The 21,522-nt window shown below is 34.8% G+C and overlaps 1 protein-coding gene across 3 annotated transcripts; it reads left to right on the top strand.

Moving 5' to 3' along the window:
- The first annotated feature begins 863 nt into the window (after positions 1-863).
- LOC127835430 (neurogenic locus notch homolog protein 1-like) lies at positions 864-17,854 on the top strand. Of its 3 annotated transcripts, none has more exons than XM_052361856.1 (9): positions 864-981; positions 7,235-7,332; positions 9,412-9,510; positions 11,165-11,197; positions 11,506-11,652; positions 12,169-12,311; positions 13,983-14,124; positions 14,309-14,389; positions 14,800-17,854. In XM_052361856.1, the coding sequence occupies exons 2-9, from the start codon at positions 7,248-7,250 to the stop codon at positions 14,871-14,873; spliced, it is 804 nt and encodes a 267-aa protein (XP_052217816.1). In that variant the 5' UTR covers positions 864-981; positions 7,235-7,247; the 3' UTR covers positions 14,874-17,854. The 3 variants fall into 3 exon arrangements, with proteins under 3 accessions (XP_052217816.1, XP_052217815.1, XP_052217817.1); XM_052361855.1 differs by lacking the exon at positions 864-981 and adding an exon at positions 2,956-3,078; XM_052361857.1 differs by lacking the exon at positions 864-981 and adding an exon at positions 3,346-3,451.
- Positions 17,855-21,522: the final 3,668 nt, after the last annotated feature.

The raw sequence follows: 21,522 nt of genomic DNA, 5'->3' as shown, positions 1-21,522 counted from the left end.
CTCAGAACACGCGGCTTTTTAATTTGCCAAAACTTACACATTTTAATGAACCGTTGACGTGTTTGAAACTTTGGATTAATACCATATCACGTAAGTTGTTTTAATTTGCACATTACTGATATATATATATATATATATATATATATATATATATATATATATATATATATATATATATATATATATATACCAATATATAGTGCCAGTTACGCGGTCTCGGTAGTTTTCAGACTGTACTTACGAGGTCAATATAAAAAACGGGGTCTATATACAACCCCGCATTCTAGGCTCCTTTAATTACTATGAGGGGGGTGTAGGGGAGGTAATGCAATCAAATGTCACAATAAGGTCTTAAATCGAAAACCACAATCACGTCTGAAATTGAAATTGTATATACCTCGCAAATAAGTTCGCTATATATTTCCTTGTATAAGACGTTAAATAAATGGCGTGTTCATAAATAACAATATATAAGGTACCCTTATATACCTTAATTCGTGTTAATATCGGATAAAAAAGGGTATGGAGATACACGTGTTTAAAGTGGGAACCCCATGACCTATTTCTAAATCAGAGACCCCGTAACTGGTCATATGTGTGAATATGTATATATATATATATATATATATTTAATCTTTTAGTGTTTATTCATGCCAGAAAATAGTTTATGTTGCTAATATCACAGATTAAAGTGCCGACTGGTTTCCGGGCGGGAGACTTGACACGAAATATGCCGTAACCAGTTGCAATTCCCAGCGACCCTGGGATATGCATTATTGCAAATATTATAATAGATAACAGGCAACTTTAAAATAATGGGAAACCCCCATTATTTCCTTCAATCTTGACGCATGTCTTTTCAGTTATGTATTGAAGTGGATGAGGTGTCCGCCTAGCGATCGGGAGTTCGTGGGTTCACTCCCTACTCGGAAAGCGTTCTCTTTATCTCCTCCATTGACACCAAGTACTGGTTCTTCCCAGGTAAAGGACTCTATAATGTCCATGTCTGTCTATATTGCTCGAAAGGGCGCTTGGCAGTATAAATACATTAACAAAAACTTTCATTTTTGCTTAACCACTTAGAGCAGGACGTCCTCTAATAACATAATGATTATTCATGAGAACTATTCAACTATGTCATGCTTCTGACGTTTTCAGATTTTGTATAAAGTTTTTGTTTTGAGTATTTCTCCACAAAGACTCGCAAACTGATATCGGTGATAACAGATGTTTGTTACATGTATTAGGTTGATTGAACTCGATTTTATAGACATACATGAGACATAATATTTTGATATGACAAAAGCGGTTATCAGGAAGAACTTCGAGGTGTATTTATAAAATCTCAGAGCATTCAAGAAGAAAATGTGCATTAGTATTAAACATATAGAGAATTTTATGTGAGTTTTGTATAAAGATCAAGTTTATCATGCGAGGCTTAGAACCGATGTAGCGCGAGGCTTGCCGAGCGCTAACATGGTTCTCGCCGAGCATGATAAACTTGATCTTATCCAAAACTCACACAATATTCTATTTATCCTATTATTTCCTATCTATTTTCCATAAATAATTTTCAAATATCGCATTTTTGACGATTTTGTTTATCCGGAGTTGACAAAAACAGATAATCCAATTTAAAAAAAAAACAACAAATCTGATCTAAACATAGCGATAGTATAAAGCTCAAGTTTATACGATCGTTGTTATACTATCGAGTTTAATCTGGTAATAGGATAACAATAATTATTCGACATTTGAAAATATAACAGCATTAATAAGTTGAAATAAACATACATGTTAAAAAGACAATTTTGGAAAGCTATGACTCTCAAAGATATAATAATTTCTTACCTAATGCTTTTTACTAAAAATGATAACATGCAATATCTTACTTCCAGGTTAGGGCCCGTTTGATCAAAGTGAAGAACTGCTGAAGGGAGGCGGAAAACTACAACGGGCGAGGCATGGTATGGTATTGCGCAAGGGGGGGGTTAGAGGGTTAGGGTTAGGGTTTGGGTTAGTGTCAGGGGTCGGGTTAGGGTTTGGGTTAGCCTAAACCCAACCCTAACCCTAACTCGACCCCTAATCCCAACCCTTACCCTAACCCTTTTTTGGGGTTATCACCCCTGATCATGCCTCGCCCGTTGTAGTTTTCCGCCTCCCACTGCTGAACAGTAGCACTGTTTATCTTACCAATTAAAGTGTAGTGCAATACTCTGTGTACACAACGGTCTTAGCTGTCCATACTAGCAATTAAGGTATAATCAAAGTATAGTATGAGTTGCGATTTTTTTTACTATCTCTTAGTTTTCTTTCTTTTCTTCGTCGTCTATTAAAACATATACATACAATTGATGTTATATTAAATAGTTCATACTTACAATACATAGAGATGGGTCAGAACTTTGGAATCCCTGAAGCTGCTTTCAATGATTAGGGTTTTCAAGTTATTAAAAGGAGCCTCAGGGAACCCACAACTTTGGAATCCCTAAGGCTGCTATCAATGACTGACAGACAGACAGACAGACAGACAGTTTATTCAGACTTATACACAAGTACATCGTCTTCATACTTAAGTTTACATATTATTTTCTGTCACGTAACTAGGTATAACAAATAAACATTACATAACATAAATATACATTTAGGAATACAAATACAAATCAACTATCAAAGCGGTAATGAAACTTATGGAACAGTATTATTCAGAATCGTATTTCTTATAACAAGCGCTTCTTTTATATATTTACATATATTGTAAATAACTGATTTGTCACATGAAAGTAATAACTTGTGGAATTTATATACAGATGGGTTTTCATAATAAATACGGCTTATAAATTTTTTCCTTAAATCAGAATAACAGCGGCATATACAAATAAAATGGTACTCATCTTCTAAATCCAAGTCATTGCAACATAAACAATAACGTTCATTACGTGGTATGTTATTTTGGGCGTATCTGCCAGTTTGACTCGGATTCCCAAATCGATCATCTGTTTCGAGTACACTAACGTTCGAACTATATATAGCGAAGAATCTACAACAGAACAGAGTCACAGAGGGAATTTTACTAAGGTGAGTTTATATAGTTATATGATATATATAGTAATAATAAAAATGATAATAGCAATAATAATGAACATTATTATTGTTGTTGTTGTTTATTTTTTATATTTGTATTATTATTAGTAGTAGTAGTATTTTATTATAATTATTATTATTATTATAATTATTATTATTATTATTATCATTATTATTGTGTATTATTTTGTTATTATTATTAGGTCTATTATTATAATTATTATTTGTTTTACAAGCGGTGTAAAAAGGGAAAACTTTGTATGGCCATACAGCATATTTACTCTTCAGTTAAAGCATGTGTTAGCATGTGTAAGCATGTTAAGGTCTAATGATTGTATAACAACTGTCCTGTTGGATTGCCTCAAGGGTATAGTTTAACTCTTTTTTGCTATATTAATCAATGAGCTATATGTTATGTACTCACGTTATAAGGGGTATACAATTGTTTCCTGATATTATAGAAATATTTATGTTAAAGGGGCCGTCAATCAGATTTACGAAAAAAGAAAAGTTATAAAATACCGTATTTTTAACAATTATTAGTTTATATTTATTGAAATAAAACGACTGACATAATACATTACTTGAAAAAGTTGTTAAGTTTTTATATTTTCATAATATTCGGTTATATAATTTTACTGGGTATGTGTACCAGGTAACTACCAGTTAACTATAAATAACGCTAGAAGATTGATCACCATCGTCACGTGGTAAACCCAGAAAATTGTGCATGCGTAGGGAAGTGTATATATTTTATTTATCACATCCCATACCATGTTTCTCATGTAATATATTCATTACGAATATTGTTATCTTACGCATGTGTAATATACTTTTTAAGCGTTTTCTTTGGCTTATTTTCGTTCGATTGACCAATCGCATTTTGTTATTTTGCCGAAATGACGTTGCAACGTTAAATGGCGTCATGAAATGTAAACAATATTCGGGATTAATCATTATGTTTGCGTAAATATTTATTAAATTTGCTCATTGAAGAGCATGTGATAAAAAAGATCTGAAACTCGTTGTCATATCATACCTTTTTTTTTAACTCGTCCAGGAAATTCTTTAGTAAGCTCGCCAAAGGCTCGCTTGCTAACACAATTACTGAACTCGTTTAATAAAATATGGTATGATATGACAACTCGTGCCAAATCCTATATTTATCACATGCCATATCCTGTTTCCCATGTAACTACCACTTAACTATAAATAACGCATCATCATAGTCACTTGGTAAACCCAGGAATGCAAATTGTGCATGCGTAGTGAATTGTATATATTCTATATATAAAACGATCAATCTGCTTGCGTTAAATATACATGTAGTGTGTGTGTGTGTGTGTGTGTGTGTGTGTGTGTGTGTGTGTGTGTGTGTGTGTGTGTGTGTGTGTGTGTGTGTGTGTGTGTGTGTGTGTGTGTGTGTGTGTATCGTTATGTCACCTATTTTCGCGATGTTCTTTCGATTTCACATCGCGAAATTTTATTACCGAATATACTGAAAATATGAACTTTTTTCAAGTAATGTTATATTCCAGTCGTGATAGTTTAATTACTATAAACTAATAGTTATAAAAAAAATGCGGTACTTTAGAACTTTTCCTTTTTCGTAAATGTGGTTGACAGACCCTTTTGTTTGAGGATGATATCGTTTTAATTGCTGATACATTTATTGGTCTTCAAAATCAGCTGTACGTAGTATGTCAGTTTTGTTCAAAGAGCAAACTTATTGTAAATATTGCTAAACTAAGGTTCTTGTATTCAAGCGCGGTCGTCAATTAGCTCTAAAGGAAAAGTGGATATATAGTGGGTCGTACTAAGAAACTGTCAGTGGTTTTACCTATGTTGGAATATATTTTACAAATAGACTGTCGATGTTTGAAATGGCGGTTCAATGTCAGTTAAAGCAAAGAAAGTATTAATGTATTATCCTAAATTCATTTCAACATATTTCATTTCTGCCTTTTCAAACATTTTTTTTTTAAATATTTTATTCAAAAGTTACAGCAATTATTCTTTCTTGGATCCAATTTATGGAGGTTACAAAATCCAAAATGTATTGAGACTGTCCAATTTTATGCATGTAAACGTTTTTTAAATGTTCAGATAAATGCATGTAATGATGCAATCCTTGGAGATTTGGGTAGATACCCGATTAACATATATGCCGCGAAACTTTGTAATAAATACTGGATAAGACTTTCAAGCATTCCAAGAGATAGATACACGAGGCTATGTTACGAAATGTTACTATATTATGATAGAGTCGGGTTTTTATCCAAATTGGGTAACAGATGTAAGATGTAACCTATACACAAAAGGTTTCGGATATATCTGGGAAGCTCAAAATGTTGTTAACCCAAAGTTGTTTTTACTACAATATGTACAAAAGTTAAAGGATCAGTTTATTCAAACATGGCACTCAAGATGTATTGATAGCAGTAAATTACATTATTACTCAATGTTTAAGACTAATTTCACTGCCGAAAAAAATGTCACTGCTTTAGATATAGACAAATTTAGAAAATGTTTGGCTAGCTTTCGTAGCCCCTCATATAATCTTTTGGTAGAGAAAGGGAGGCATTACAATATTTCTAGGGATTATCGTACGTGTGTATTTTGCGAAACCATTCTTCAAGATGAATTCCAGTTTAAGATAAGTTGCCCGTTATATTCAAATATTCGTTCATGTTATATACCATTGTATTACTTTTAATATTCAACTTTAGAGAAATGTTACCGCCTAATGTCAACTGAGGATATAAAACTGATAAGAAAGAAATATTTTCATTCACATATATTATGCCTTTAAAGAACGAAATGTATACTTGGACATGTTTGATTGAGACTATATCTTTTCTAGATTTTGGTTTTTGATTTAACCCATTTGTGATCTGTATTGTAACCTCATGCATACTGACTTATGATTTATCATTGGTTGTACATATGTTTGTATATGGACATGAGGCCTTAAAATACAATAAAATATTGAATTTGAATTACATGTACATGTACCCCGGGTACACTTTATATACTTAAGTTCGATTGGTAATTGCCGGCTAAGGTACTACTTACATGTATCCCGGGTACATGTAAGTATACTTACATGTACCCCGGGTAAGGTAAATATACTAAGACGTACCCGGCTGATATTAGACTGTACCCGAGTTGTATTCCCGCCCAAAATCCGATGTTGTAAAACGCGTTACCGATTACCGTAATTACGAAACGAACTTCTATTTAAAACAATTGCATCAACATGCTTTTTAGTGTGAGTTTCGATAAAACAGAGGCCATATAACAGAAAATTGACAAACACATGAACATAATAAAATTTTTTAAGCCGACAACGAGCGATTTAGCGTTAAAATTCTCGGGTACGTTTTAGTATATTTACCGTACCCGGGGTACATGTAAGTAAACTCAAGTGTACCCGGGGTACATGTAAGAAGTACTGACCAATCGAGCTATACTTAAACGTACCCGGTCGATATTAGACTGTACCCGAATTGTATTCCCGTCATAAATCCGATGTCGTAAAACGCGCTTCCGATTACGATAAAACGATGTTGTTTTTCTCAAACAAATTTCTCTTTTAAAAACAAACTGCATCAACATGTTTTTTGAGTATGAGTTCCGATCAAAAAGAGGCCATTTAACAAAAAATGAAAAAAAAATGTGATCATAATTAATTTTTAAAAAAGCTGACAACGACCGATTCAGCGTTAAAATTCCCGGGTATGTTATAGTATATTGACCGTACCCTCGGTAAATGTAAGTATACTTAAGAGTAAACATGGTACATGTAAGTAGTACACGAGCCGACAATGACCAATTGAGCGGAAGTGACTTGGTCACTCGCACAGCACCTGTAGTGAGGTCCCGGACTTTTTTCATCTCTCTACACAAATTACCTCAGTAGACAGTTAAGACGAATGTTGAACAAATACCATTTCAAGCAATTTAGTTTACTGAAAAATAAATGTTAAAGTTGAATGTTTACATAGTTATATGGTTGTTATCATGGCGGATACGGAGAGAACCCTACTCTTCCAGTCACCAAACTCACCAGCCTATGAGGCTTATGGGACTTAAATTTGGAATATCTTCAAAAATATTTCGCACTATGACTTGTTTTGTTTTTATTTAGATCACAACCAAATATGGAGGCCAAGATAGTCGCATTGTGTGTGTTTTTGACATGCGTAGTGGAAACAGTCGGGCGACCTTGTGCCGCCAAACTTACAGGTACATACTTCAATGAGCCTCGCTCTGTGAAACCGGGGCTTAATGCATGTGCGTAAAGTGTCGTACACAGTCCGCACATGCTTATCAGGGACGACAGTACGCACAGTCTGATCGGGAAGGCTTTCCGCCTAGACCTGATTTTAGCTTAAAGACACTTCATTTAACGAAGCTATCCATAAAAGCGTAAAGTGCCGTACACAGTCCGAATAGGCTTATCAGGGACGACAGTACGCACAGTCTGATCCAGGACGCTTTCCGCCTAGACCTGATTTTAGGTAAAGAGACTTCTTTTAACGAAGCATTCCATAATAGCGCAAAGTGTCGTACACAGTCGACATAGGTTCATCGGGGACATCACTTAACGCACATATATTTAACCCAGTTCTCCCTGAACGGACTCGAATTAAGTTATCAGCTTGGGATATAATATAACATAAAGATGTGAATGGTCACGTGTGTTTCTCTATTTTTAGTTGTACGCCATAAATGTATCGAGTTTTGCAAGTCAATCTGCTGTTAGCTATGCTAGGCCGACCGTCGTTGTATACAATCGATATTGGCCAATGAGAGCGCACGCTTTGAATGAGCGACAGCACTCGTAGGCCTGCACTAACTTCAGTAAAATTATGCAAAGAACGAATGAGTGGGAACATTGGTGTAATGGTAGAATGCTGGCTAAGAGATCGAGAGGATCTGGTTCGAATCCAATAGGGGAATCGATCGAGTTGGGATTATGCGTATATATGTGTAAGAAAAAGTGTTCATCAATGAAATAAATCTCGCTATCCATCACTGTTTAGCTTTTTTCCTTAAAGAGTCATAACGGACCAAAATAACGTCATAAATAGCGTACAGAGTGCCTCATCTCCCTACCCCCCCCCCCTCCCCTTAACTGATTACGGCCCCGAGGCGTCTAAAAAATATTGTGGAAAGAACTGCAAGTAAGTTGTGAAATAAAATACCCGTTAACAATTTGATGCGGTGCCAATGTTATTTCAGTGCATGTAAATGTCATTGTTTATAGTTTTACTGTAAACTGATTTACACCCTTTTTACAGCCGCGTAATAATAACAATTTACTACACATGTATGCAATGTAAAACCCGTGTTTAAAGAAACAGCGCGAAATTATTGCTGTCGTCTGCAATGTCAAGTGCCACTAGTTGGGCTAAAAACCAGGGCAACTAGCTTTTTCAAAGCTTGAAACAACTCAATCCAATTAAACATAGAATACATATAAGGGCGACTGTAGATCAATTTTGATTCAATTCCGGTTCACAACAAGACATGATGCATTAAAAGTCTGTCATGTCGGCAAAATTGATGCTCAATCATTAAAAGAAAATAAATTAATTATATGATACACATTACAAAACAGGTACATGATTCTAGGCTTGTTAACCTTTAGCAAGGCAACCACAATTCTCAAGATGGTTGTCAGTGCAGAAAACAATTGCTAAAAAACATAGACATATTGTTGTTATTTTGTCTAAGTTATCTCTATAACATCAATAGGAGGATAAAAAGTGCACATACATTTCCACCTGTGCTTTAAGACAAACTCTTTTTAAATTTGAATGGGATGTGTTGATTTCAAACTTGCGATACAAAAAGCTATAGAATAATTTTGAAATATGAGTTGCGTCTAAGATTATGCAATAGCGTACAAATTCAGTGCCTTCAGCGCTTTGATTATTAGTGTTATAGATCGCAAATCAATAGTCAGTCAATTCAATAACGAGGCACTGATATTATATTTCCCGCGTCATGTGAAACTAGGTCTTATGTCGCATTCATTCTCGAAATAAGGTTAGAAACTACGCTCTCCTCTTTGAAATCACGCGAACTATCGTGATCTCATTAACCGACAGGTTAACTCTAGACCAGACTTTGTGCATATGGCATAAGATCAAGTTTTGCATGACATGACTCATATAATATTAAAATTCACTATTGTTGATGCTGTGTGTAATATTTTATTGTTATTGTAAAACAATCATATCAGTTATTCCCCTCATTGTCGTATAGCATTTAAATGTTCACGCATATACAATTAAAGGGTCAATACTTCAATTTTAGAGTACAGCATCGATGTTAAGGGAAGTTCGTGTCAAGGAGGTGACTGCAGGTGCACGTGGGCTATAAATGCCTCTGTTAAACCAGTAAAACATCATGAAGGTATGACAAACGAGTTTCTGTTATAAATAATTTTATCTTAAGAACGCTTTTATTATCATATATGGCGAACCTAAACATTTGTAAAAAACATTTGCAAAATCGACTCTATATTATTTAAATTGAACATAATGAACTTGTCAATCGCAAAATATATCATTTAGGATGAACGTGGTAGACTTTATATTGTGTACTGTAAACTTGTATTTGTGCAATGCTCACTTGATGAAATTTGTCAAGACCAAAAATTACTTACATCTTGTAAATGACTATTGGATTTTGTTTAAAAATCAATTAAACGTGAAAAGCAGCAAAAATAAGATATTGTTATATCTACCTTTTATATTTTAAGTATTATATATGTTTTTAACGATTATACATATATTAACTCAATTCATTTGTCGTTAAAAACACAGGCACTCGGCATTAGCTACTACCCCCCATGACAAAAAATTTCGTCGATTTTTTTTTGTTTTTACTTATATATATAACAAGGTATGAGACTTAGACCCTTGAATTGCTGATTTCGGGGTACCAGCCAATTTCCGAAGCTCACTACTCCATCAATGTTCAACCGATTTGCACAATTTTGGTATCGAACAACGTAGAAGACTTCATACTAAATGAATAAATCGATGCATGTTCGAATAAGTCTACCGTAAAGCAGTCATCAAAAAACAAACTTGCAACAACATTTCCAAGAATCGATCTGATTACCTCGAAAATACATTACACATGTACATAATTCGGTTGTACAGTCATTCGCATTGTAATCTCACATCGCATACGATCAAATACAATGAAAACAAAACAAAATTAACACGTACTAACATATAAATCCATTTAACTCCAATTTGTTGCGAGAATCAACTTTTCAGCTATTCAACCGATGCCTTTCACAAATGCTACGCCAGTGTCGAGTTCAAAACAGTTTTTAACAAAGCTGTGGTTTCATTGGTCAATAACGGAGGTGTGACTATTCTTGTATAATAGCGTAACGATATTGAAAGGCATCGGTTGAATAGTTGGAAAGCTGATTTTCGCCACATATTGGAGATAGAGAGATATATATGTTAGTAAGTAATACATTTGTTTAATTTTGATTGTATTTGTTTGCATGAAATGTATAAGTACAATGCGAATGACTGTCAAACCGAAGTGTGTACGTTTGTAATGTAGTTTCGTGGTAATCAGATCGATTCTTGCAAATGTTGTTGCAAGTTTGTTTTTTGATGACCGCTTTACGGTAAACTTATGCGGACATGCATCGATTTATTCATTTAGTATGAAGTCTTCAGCGGTGTTTGATACCAGAATTGTGCAAATCGGTTGAAAAGTGATGGAGTAGTGAGCTTCGGAAATTGGCTGGTATGCCGAAATCAGCAATTCAAGGGTCAAAGTCACATACCTTGTTATATATATATATATATATATTTATATATAAGTAAATAAAAAAAATTCGACAAACTTTTGTCATGTTATTTATTATTACTAATGGACAATTTTGAAAGTTTGGGAAGGGGGTAGCAGCGGGGGTGGGGGTAGTAGCTTATGCCGAGTGCCTATGGTTAAAAAGGCATCCTTGAATATACCTTGCTATGTATACGAGAACAGTTAAGGGGATATGTGTACACTCATTCATTTTTAATTATTGCAGGTACTGATTGCTTGATCAGTAAAAGCCATAAAGGTATGTTTTGAGTGATAATGTTTCTCCGTGTAACATGTGTTTCTTACGTTTTTTTGATTTAAAATCTTTGAAAATAATTTTTTGTTTGTCATTTTTATATAAAAGGCAAAATTTTACTCACAGAAAAAAAACATTTGTACTGCAAGCATAATATAACGATTACAAATAATAATCAATAAAGTCATCATAATAATTATAAATAAAATAACGGTAATAATAAGTTGTAAAATATGTTGTTCTGGATAAAATATAACTTAGTAGGTCATGCTGTTATTCTGTCATTACCATTGTTACATTTATGTTATTAGGTTATCGCAATTGTGCCGCTAATCCAAACTTTGGTTGCATCGGCCAGTGTATAGAATGCAACGGCAAATGTATGAACTACAGCAGTATGGTTGAACAGTATCTGGGCAAAGATTCTCCTTGCACAGAAGAGATGGATCCAATTGGGTGTAAGCCTCGCTGTTTGATTGCTGTTGTGCAGTGTAAAGAGTTTCGTCGCTTTCGTTTCTTTAAAAACGGATATGCTAAAAAAATATTTCTACTAAAGCTGAGTAATTATTATTTTAATTATAACAGCCAGTATTAAAGTTGATTGGTTTACATTAAAACTAGTACCAGGGTACCTTAAAATACAGCCTATAGCCTCTTCCGGCGTTCCAGGGGCGATATTTTTTAGTCGCGTTCTGAGAAAACAGGATTTAATGCATGTGCTTAAAGTGTCGCAAAGATTGTGCAATCAGGGACATCACTTTCCACCCAAACTGGATTTTGGCTTAGAAGCACTACTTTTAAACGAAAAAATCCTTAAAATCGGAAAGCGTCGTCCGACACAGGCTAATCTGGGACGACACTTTACGCACACTTCACGCACACTTCACGCACACTTTAAGCACATTCGTTAGGCACAGTTTTCCCACAACGAGGCTCATTTTACAACTGGAATGCATTGTGTTCCTTGCCTTCAGGTTGCACTGTGCTGCATATGCGTCAGGATGATTACTGTCTCAACGGCGGGAAATTATTGTGCGAAGATGATAAGAAAGAACCAATCTGCACGTGTCCGGTGGGATGGACCGGATCCCGTTGTGAGAGTCGAATGATTGAGAATGTAAGTTACTATAAGAAAACAAGTCTGATTCTAGTGATGCTTGTGACAATTAATGAGCATCGCTCTGGGAAAACGGATCTTAATGAATATGTGTAAAATATCGTCACAAATAGGCATGTGCAGTTCGCACAGGCTGATGAGGGACGACACTTTCCGCGTTGACTGAATGTCGTTTAGATAAACCCTACTTTAAATGACAATATGTCATAAAAGCGGACAGTTTCGTCACTGACTAGCTTGTGCGGACTGCACAGGCTAATATCGGACATAACTTTATGCACATGCAGTAAGCCTGGTTTTTCCAGAGCGAAGCTAATTTTAATCGAGTGTTCGAAAGCTTAGAACAACGAGTGTAATAAGTGTCACTAGGATTGTTTCAAAGATCTTGTTTCAATACAAAAATGAACTTCTATGCTTCTTATTTTCTGGGTATTGCCCTTCGTTCATGACCGACAGTAACTTTTGATACGTTGATATTAGTGTATGATAGATATAGCATGTAGTTTATTATCGGGTAAATCTTCGTCGGTCCAGACTATTTAATACTATTTTTATAGTGTTATATTTTTATGGAGACTGTTGTTATGTCAATCTTTTTTTTCCCGAATTTCGTGTCTATTATAAAATATATTGCTAAATTGGCATTTAAAGGTCAACTGTACCACATTTTATAAAGAAGACAAGCCAAATCCAAAATGACATTTACTACCAAACAAAATCGAAACGTTTGTGTACGTTGCGCGGAAATGCGGGTTTCTTCAAATGTATGGTTAATCTTTCTTAAGAACACACACGTTTACTTGGTATCATTGTACTCTAAGATCAACTTTGCTATGGAAATGAAAATATGTAAAAAACATTGCCGTTCGGGTTATGATAAGTCACATACCTTGTCTTTCGCTCCACTCCTTTTAAGCATAAATCAAGTGTTTTAAAGCTTTTTTTCAAACAATATGTGCGTGATCCGTGCATATAAATCAGTGTGTGTATCTTTAATCTGTTTAAAATGTAACATATATGTTTTACCTTTAAAGCGTTTTAGTGCGACTATGAGAAACGGATACAGAAACAGACAAATCTTATTTGTTTTGGCAGATAGTTAAAACTAGTAACCATCCATTGTTAAGAAGAGTAATTTCCATCCATCGATGAGGAAACTCGTGAACTTCGCCATGGGCTGCCTTTTTTATCCCAAACATTTAGTATCCTTTATGTATGGATTGATCATCGGATTGCGAAAATGGTTATTTTGTCTTTTGCGGCCAGCGTAGCTCCAGATCAACCTGCGTATCCGTCCACTTATGAGACCACACCACCTCGCGTGACTTGAAAGCGGCCAGCGTAGCTCCAGATCAACCTGCGTATCCGTCCACTTATGAGACCACAAAACCTTGCGTGACGTCATAGCGCACAGGGTAGCTCCTGAACAGACTGTGCAATTGCGCGGGCTGGTCTGGATCTTCGCTGGCTCAATACGACAAAACACCCATTTACGCATGACGCGGGTCAATTCAATTAATGCTTCGTGATTAGGATGCGATTTTCAAGTGCGATGATTTGAAGCTTTTGTAGAATAATTTTATCAATGTGTATACAAATATGTGGTTCAAAGCGCCTATACTCATCGAAACCTTCAAGGTTACTACTTAAGTATATAATCCGCTGTTTTAGGTGACCTGTAAATGCTTCAAGACCGACATCACGTGGAACTCTTTCTGTGGGAAAAATGATATGTACAACTGTACCGACGACGACAGGCCGGAAAACTGGACAGAGTGCCGACAAAACCGATGTGTTTGTGAAAAGTCTGAAGGTAATTTCTCGTTTGGAAACCGCTTTGCTAAAATATTCTCGCATATGTGTGTAACGTTCTACATACGTAATTGATTGTATCAAGGTAGAGGGCTCAACACAAAACCGTCTGTATTTTCTAAAGATTTGTATGTTTTATAATTATGTAGGATTTAAGGTTTACGTTGTATTTAATATCTTTTTAGTACATCATTCTAAGAAATCCTTACCGGAATGTTCCTTGAAGGAGATTTCTGTTCTACCCCCAGAGGAATTGTTTGAAAAAGGTAAACTGTTAATTCTTATAGTTTAATCTCTTTAAATATTGAATTGACTATAACTGAACTGTATTTCCATACCTTACACAAAAGGTTTATCACTATGCAGCATTTTAAAATCATTAAATGTGATACAATTCATAATGTTAGTTGTATTAAAGGAATATTATATCTTATTAACGTATTCATAAGTTAAAGAAATTGCAGTAAATTCTCATTTTGCACTAAAGTGACCATATCTCCCTTAAAGCTGCTTAGTGAATCGCCGTCTACTATACTAAATCAATTGTTAATAGCACTCTGAGAAAATGGGGCGTTATGTGCGTTAAGTGTCTTCCCAGATTAGCCTGTGAAGTCCGCACATCCATTCAGCCCTTTATCAGACCGCTTCACAATTTAGTAAATGTCCATTTTTCCAGGAGCTGCATTGGTCTCGAGGAGTACAGCCATCACATTCACCTTTCCATTAACACTAATATACAGTAAAATGTAGTAGTATAATATAGCGTGTTTTGACCGAAAATGCCTTAAATCAAAATTTAATATAATAAAAGTCGCAAGTGTTTAAACTCAAAAAATCATATTTTCCGACAGCCAGCAATCAGAGTCCAGTTGTCTGGCAGTAAAATAATACAAATAAACAACTTTGGCATGTAGACGTAGCGAAAACTTGGCTCTATCAAAAATCAATAAAAACTTTTAGCACAATGCATTGAAAATTCTAATTTGAAGAACTTAAACACTAAACTTGTCATTTTTGATTACTCGGTCGAGAAGTCGCAACACGGCGAACACCAACATACACACTATATTATACGGCCCAAACACCATTCCAGTCCCTTATGCGTGCGATTGTAAAAAACACGCTCTACTTGTTATATTGCCAAACGATATATGAGACATTGTGCTGTGCTCGACGTAGTTATTTAAGTGGCATTAAATCACATTCCAATTGTGGCCAGCTTGTATACCGCGCGCAGCAAATAAGACGGCTAGGTGTTCCATACTATAGTGACCGCGTTCTGCAGCTGGAGGAGCCGGTAACAGAGTGCGCATGTGCGTGGAATCCACGACAACGCAGCTGGCGCAGATGACAAATCTTGTTCTGACATGCCATTGTTGTTTTAGACGGATTCAATAGTGTGTGCAGTGTTCAGTTGCATGACTACCTCAAATGGACACTATACAATGTTTTCTCTCAGTGTCTGTGCGTACATTTAGTATTCATGGTCAGTTATGTTCTGCCGTTGATGGGGTAAAATAGTTGAAGTCAACTAACGTAGCCAGTAACAATGAATATAGTGAACAAATAATGAATTCCTATGACGTATTGTTCGTGTTCGTGTTCAAACTTGATTTATGGCATTGCACTCATTATGGCATTTATCGGTTAGCAGTGCGGAAATAGTGACAAATATTCGTTTAAACTTTATTGAGCCTCGTTATGGTGAAACTGTGCTAAATGCAAGTGCCTAAAGTGTTTCCCAGATTAAGCTCGGTTTGCCAGTACGAAGGCTTATATCATGGATATACATGTATGCTAATTTTTTCTACGTTAATACTTTGTTGTGATGCGTCTGATGTGATTTATTTTGAAAGATTGATTTTGGAAAGATTGCTTTTTTATTTTTGTATCATATTTTGCATACTTTATATTATTATTATCATCATCGTCATCATCATCATCGTCGTCGTCGTTGTCGTCCACGTCGTCGGAATTGATAAGGAAGTTATTATGACATTTCATTGTATAATTATTTTTTCCCTTGTATGTTCGTATGCAGGTTTCAAAATAAATACTTGTGTTATGTTACTTAAGACTACATTTTAAAAAAGAAATTATTTCTTAATGTAAATTCTTCATGAAATAAAGGTATTATTATTATTATAATAAATATTATTATTATTATTATTATTATTATATGTGCGGAGACTGTTCGATGCCTCTTCCGGTTTTCGAGAGACGAAATACAGGGTTTTCCACTCGAACCCTTCATTGTTTTTAGATTCATATTAAAGCTATAAATTTTATGCTAACCACCACTAAGCCTTGTGAAAGCCGTTGATGGGGTAAAATAGTTGTAGTCAACTAACGTAGCCAGTAACAATGAATATAGTAAACAAATAATGAATTACTATGACGTATTGTTTGTGTTCGTGTTCAAACTTGATTTATGGCATTAAACGCATTATGGCATTTATCGGTTAGCATTGCGGAAATAGTGGCAAATATTCGTTTAAACTTTTTTGAGCCTCGTTATGGTGAAACTGTGCTAAATGCAAATGCCTAAAGTGTTTCCCAGATTAAGCTCGGTTTGCCTGTACGAAGGCTTTTATCATGGATATACATGTATGCTAATTTTTTCTACGTTAATATTTTGTTGTGATGCGTCTGATGTGATTTATTTTGAAAGATTGATTTTGGAAAGATTGCTTTTTTATTTTTGTATCATATTTTGCATACTTTGTATTATTATAATTATCATCATCACCGTCATCATCATCGTCGTCGTTGTCGTGCACGTCGTCGGAATTGATAAGGAAGTTATTATGACATTTAATTGTATAATTATTTTTTCCCTTGTATGTTCGTATGCATGTTTGAAAATAAATACTTGTGTTATGTTACTTAAGACCACATTGTAAAAAAGAAATTATGTCTTAATGTAAATTCTTCATGAAATAAAGGTATTATTATTATTATTATTATTATTATTATTATAATAAATATTATTATTATTATTATTATATGTGCGGAGACTGTTCGATGCCTCTTCCGGTTTTCGAGAGACGAAATACAGGGTTTTCCACTCGAACCCTTCATTGTTTTTAGATTCATATTAAAGCTATATATTTTATGCTAATCACCACTAAGCCTTGTGAAAGCAACCAAACTGTGTAATAACATTTTCCTTACTCATGTCTTTAGACAATCAATAAATTAGGCTTTGTTTTACTTCACGATTCTTTTTGATATAAGTGCGTGTATTTGTATCAAGTTATACATATCTCCCCGTTTTTTATAATTACTAAAAAATATTTGCATGAATAGTGTTCTCGTTTACCTTCGTTGTCCGAGTTATTGTTACATGTTAGCGTGGCTCTGAAAACTGGGTTTATATATTTGCGTACAGTTTCAAACCAGATTAACCTGTTGAGTCCGCACAGGCATTTTTGGGACGACGCTCTCCGTTGTATTGTATTTTTTGTTCAAAGGAAGTCACTCCTGGTCGAAATTCATGTTTCGGTGAAACGTTTCGTCCCTGATTAGCCTGTGCGCACATGCATTAAGCCCCGTTTTCCCAGAGCTAAGATCCTAATATATGTTTATCGTTAATGTTATAATAATACAACTAGATGTGTACGTCTCGGATTGGTGCTTCTTTTAGTATTTTTTAAAGTACGATGATTACTGTATAGTATTAATTGTGTTCGCTATGTAATGGATCGTTGAAATAAAGTTACTCTTCTCTATACTTACGTCATTTTCTTTTTGTGAACATACAAATTAACATGATGCTGTGCCTTTTTTTCTCCCATTACCTAAAACAAAGATCGTTTGTTATACATGTGTACGCCATTGTGTTTAATATATCCGTTTGCAATTTAGACCCATAAGAATCTGTATAATAGAACCTTTGTATTACTCACAATATTTATAATTTTGACCAAGATTACTTACCATTTGACGTCATCGCCCCACTTGAGTCAAGCGCTCGTAAATGAGTTCAACCCCTCACTTTATATTACTCTTTACGCTACGCTGATTGTGGCATTGCTAAAAATTAAAATTTTAAAACTGTTCCAAAAGTGATACGTCTGCTATAATAACGCGCCTATTAAGTGCAAAAGGTATCGTTTAATAAAATATCTGTTTGCACACATAGAAACAGCATATATAAAATATTCAACAGAACTGGCAACATAGCTTTTTAACCTTTTTTTTGTTGACATTTACTTGGCGCATCCCCCCCACCCCCTCCATCTTACTTAAGTCAGGCGACATACGTGTGTTCAGTTGGAAAACCCCGTCTCGATTGGACATTATTTCATCACATCTTTAATAGTCATATATGCCAAAATTCATTTGCTACTTAAGAAAAAAGGCGAATGTTTATGTTTATTAAATTCTTGAGTTTATTATTAAAAATGAAATATACGAGATAATCTGGCAATCAAAAGCGACGGGGGAAAAGAGTAAGTATGCAGTAATTGATATGAGTTGTGCTGATACGGATGAATTGGGGAATCGATCGAGTAGGGATTATTCGCATCTATGCGTGAGAAAAAGTGTTCAGCAATGAAATGAATGTCTTTATTCATGACTTTATAGCTTTTTTCTTAAAGAGTCATAACAGACCAAAATAACGTCATTAATAACGTACAGAGGGGCATCATCTCCCTCTCCCCCCCCCCCCCTCAACTGATGACAGCCCCGGGGCGTCTAAAAAATCCTGTGGATAGCACTGAGAGTAAGTTGTGAAAAACAATACCCGTTAACAATTTGATGCGGTGCCAATATAATTCCAGTGCATGTATATTTTATCGTGTATATTTATAGAGCTGATTTACACCCCTTTTTACAACCGCGTAATAATAACAATTCACAACACATGTATGCAGTGTAAAACTAGTGTTTTAATAAACAGTGCGAAATTATTGCTGTCGTCTGCAATGTCAAGTGCAACGAGTTGGGCTAAAAACCAGGGCAACTAGCTTTTTCAAAGCTTGAAACAACTCAATCCAATTAAACATAAAATACAAATTGGCGACGGTGGATCAATTAGGCCTAGGAAATGATTCAATTCCGGCTCACAACAAGACATGATGCAGAAAATAAATAAAGTATTAGATACACATAACACAACATGTACATGATTCTAGGCTTGTTATTCTTTAGCAAGGCAACCGAAATTCTAAAGCTGGTTGCCAGTGCAGCAACCAATTGCGAATAAACAGACATATTGTTGTTATTTTGTCTAAGTTATCTCTATAACATAAATATTAGGATAAACAGTGAACCCACATCTCGACCTTAGCTTTAGGACACACTCTTTATAAATGTGAATGGGTTGTTTTCATTTCAAACTTGCGATACAAAAAGCTATAACATTGTTTTGAAAACTGAGTTGCGTCTAAGATTATGCAATAGCGTACATCTTCAGTGCCTTCAGCGCTTTGATTGATTCGTATGTATGTTAACATGGACTTTAATAAATATTGTATCGCTTCTTACCATTACAACAAATGCGGATTTGCGTATAGCACGCGTTTACATGTGTACTTCAACTAGGCGTACTATCTACGTGTAATTTTCATCTAGTGATTTATCATTTTAGAGTTATAACAGATTACCAGTTAATTGTTTATGCAACAGACAATTGTCCATGAGTATACAACACATACATGTAATGTTCTTAACAAACGAGTGGTCAATTGACTAGTTAATTGTGTAAAGTTATACATCTTTGATTTGTTTCACAAAAATAATCGTAAACACACACACACACACACACACACACACACAAATGTGAACGTTAACGTTGAACATATAATACAGGTAATAGAAAAAAACAGTATATTATAGTCAACGAATGTGCGCTTTGCCAATCCTCATAATTAGTTAACGTAAATAGTGTGTGTTTTTTTTACCTTTTTTAGGTGTTTTCTAAGTATGAATATTACATGTGTGTTTGGACCATGATATATTCAGCATCTCGTATACTAGTATCCGGCTCTATGAGAATACAATCTCTATGCGCTTAACATAGTAATCAGCTATCTGAATTTATATCTTTCAGAGTACGTGTACGTCCGGTATGGTCAATACCAAGAACTGCAGTGTTGTGATCTCGACAATGCCGAACTATTAGACACCCTCTGGTATAAATATGACGAAGAATCTCAGTCATTGGAACTTCTACAGCAGGATATATCCGACATTCTATTTTTGGAACGTTATGCCACTATTGCATTCAACCATGCTGATTTTTCCGACACCGGACGATTTAAATGCGCGCGCACTGCCGGAAATTTAATCTAATCAGACGTGGGTTGAAGTTTCTGCAGCAGACGACAGAATCGCGCAAACAGAGATCGAAATGTTAGTACTTTCCCTACTTGTAAAGGCCTACCAACCCACCCCAGGAAACCCGATACCTTGTGAGCAGTGTAATACCGTTGGAGCAGTGCTCGGTATTTTAGCTTGAACTTACATAGGATAAGTAAATTGGACAAATTAAAATTTCAAAGTCCGATTTGAAACAGTTGTGTATTAATATTGATAACAAAGGTATTGGCCTACATGTAGAAAAAATCCTGACAAATTTCTTAAAAAATGAGCGAAATGTGGCTCCCTGAAGTAGGCCTTGTTCAGACATTAAGGGGAGAAAAACTGCTTTAATGTTCAAGCCACTACAATAATTAAAGGATTTATACAAACTTACACATGTCTGCCATAACCTCTCTGCAGGGTTTCTCCAGAAAAATATTTCTTGTGAAGAAACTTGCGTTTTTAAGGACCCTGTTGGGAAAACATGGATACCATCGGAAGAAGACCAGGAAACCTTATGTGAGCAGTGACTTAATAATTCTTTTTGGTGAAAAAAACAACAGAAAAAAATGCATCACTTGAATTATTGCACATTATTATGACAAATGTTCATATGTTCATTTTCGAAAAATGTGGGTGCGTCTACCAGGTAAAACCTGTAAATAACAAGAAAGCGCGGTATACGGTATAAGTAGTTTTTCCAAGAAGACACTCCCTTGAGTTAACTAGAATAAAATATTTATTGACCTAATTGTTTATCACATGTTTTGTTTGGTGTATTTTGCAATATACCTATTTCCGATATTGTTTCCATAAAAACTGCATAAGATATTTCAAGCGTTTTCATTTGGCACTATGACTAATCAATTGCATTTTGATTTTTTTGTGTATTCAAAGTAATATTCAGCACGATTTTCTTTTCACGTCTGTATACACATTTTGAGTTAAAAAAATCTTAATAATAAGATTGGATGTTTTTTTCCATTAAAAAGAATTGACGCGCTTTAATGCCTATTTTTTTAATTATATATATATATCTATATATCTATATATCTATCTATATATATATATATATATATATATATATATA

This window comes from Dreissena polymorpha, chromosome 6 (genome assembly GCF_020536995.1).
Source record: "Dreissena polymorpha isolate Duluth1 chromosome 6, UMN_Dpol_1.0, whole genome shotgun sequence".
In the NCBI taxonomy this organism is placed as follows: domain Eukaryota; kingdom Metazoa; phylum Mollusca; class Bivalvia; order Myida; family Dreissenidae; genus Dreissena; species Dreissena polymorpha.
Note: the sequence above shows the minus strand (reverse complement) of the source record. Positions and strands in the feature narration are given on the sequence as shown.

What these genes read in the sequence shown, in the direction of transcription:
- LOC127835430 (XM_052361856.1), top strand. Translation starts at nt 7,248, where the DNA reads ATGGAGGCCAAGATAGTCGCATTGTGTGTGTTTTTGACATGCGTAGTG. An exon ending in GATCAGTAAAAGCCATAAAG is followed by an intron (nt 11,198 to 11,505) that starts GTATGTTTTGAG and finishes TTATGTTATTAG; the next exon opens with GTTATCGCAATTGTGCCGCT. An exon ending in TGTTTGTGAAAAGTCTGAAG is followed by an intron (nt 14,125 to 14,308) that starts GTAATTTCTCGT and finishes ATATCTTTTTAG; the next exon opens with TACATCATTCTAAGAAATCC.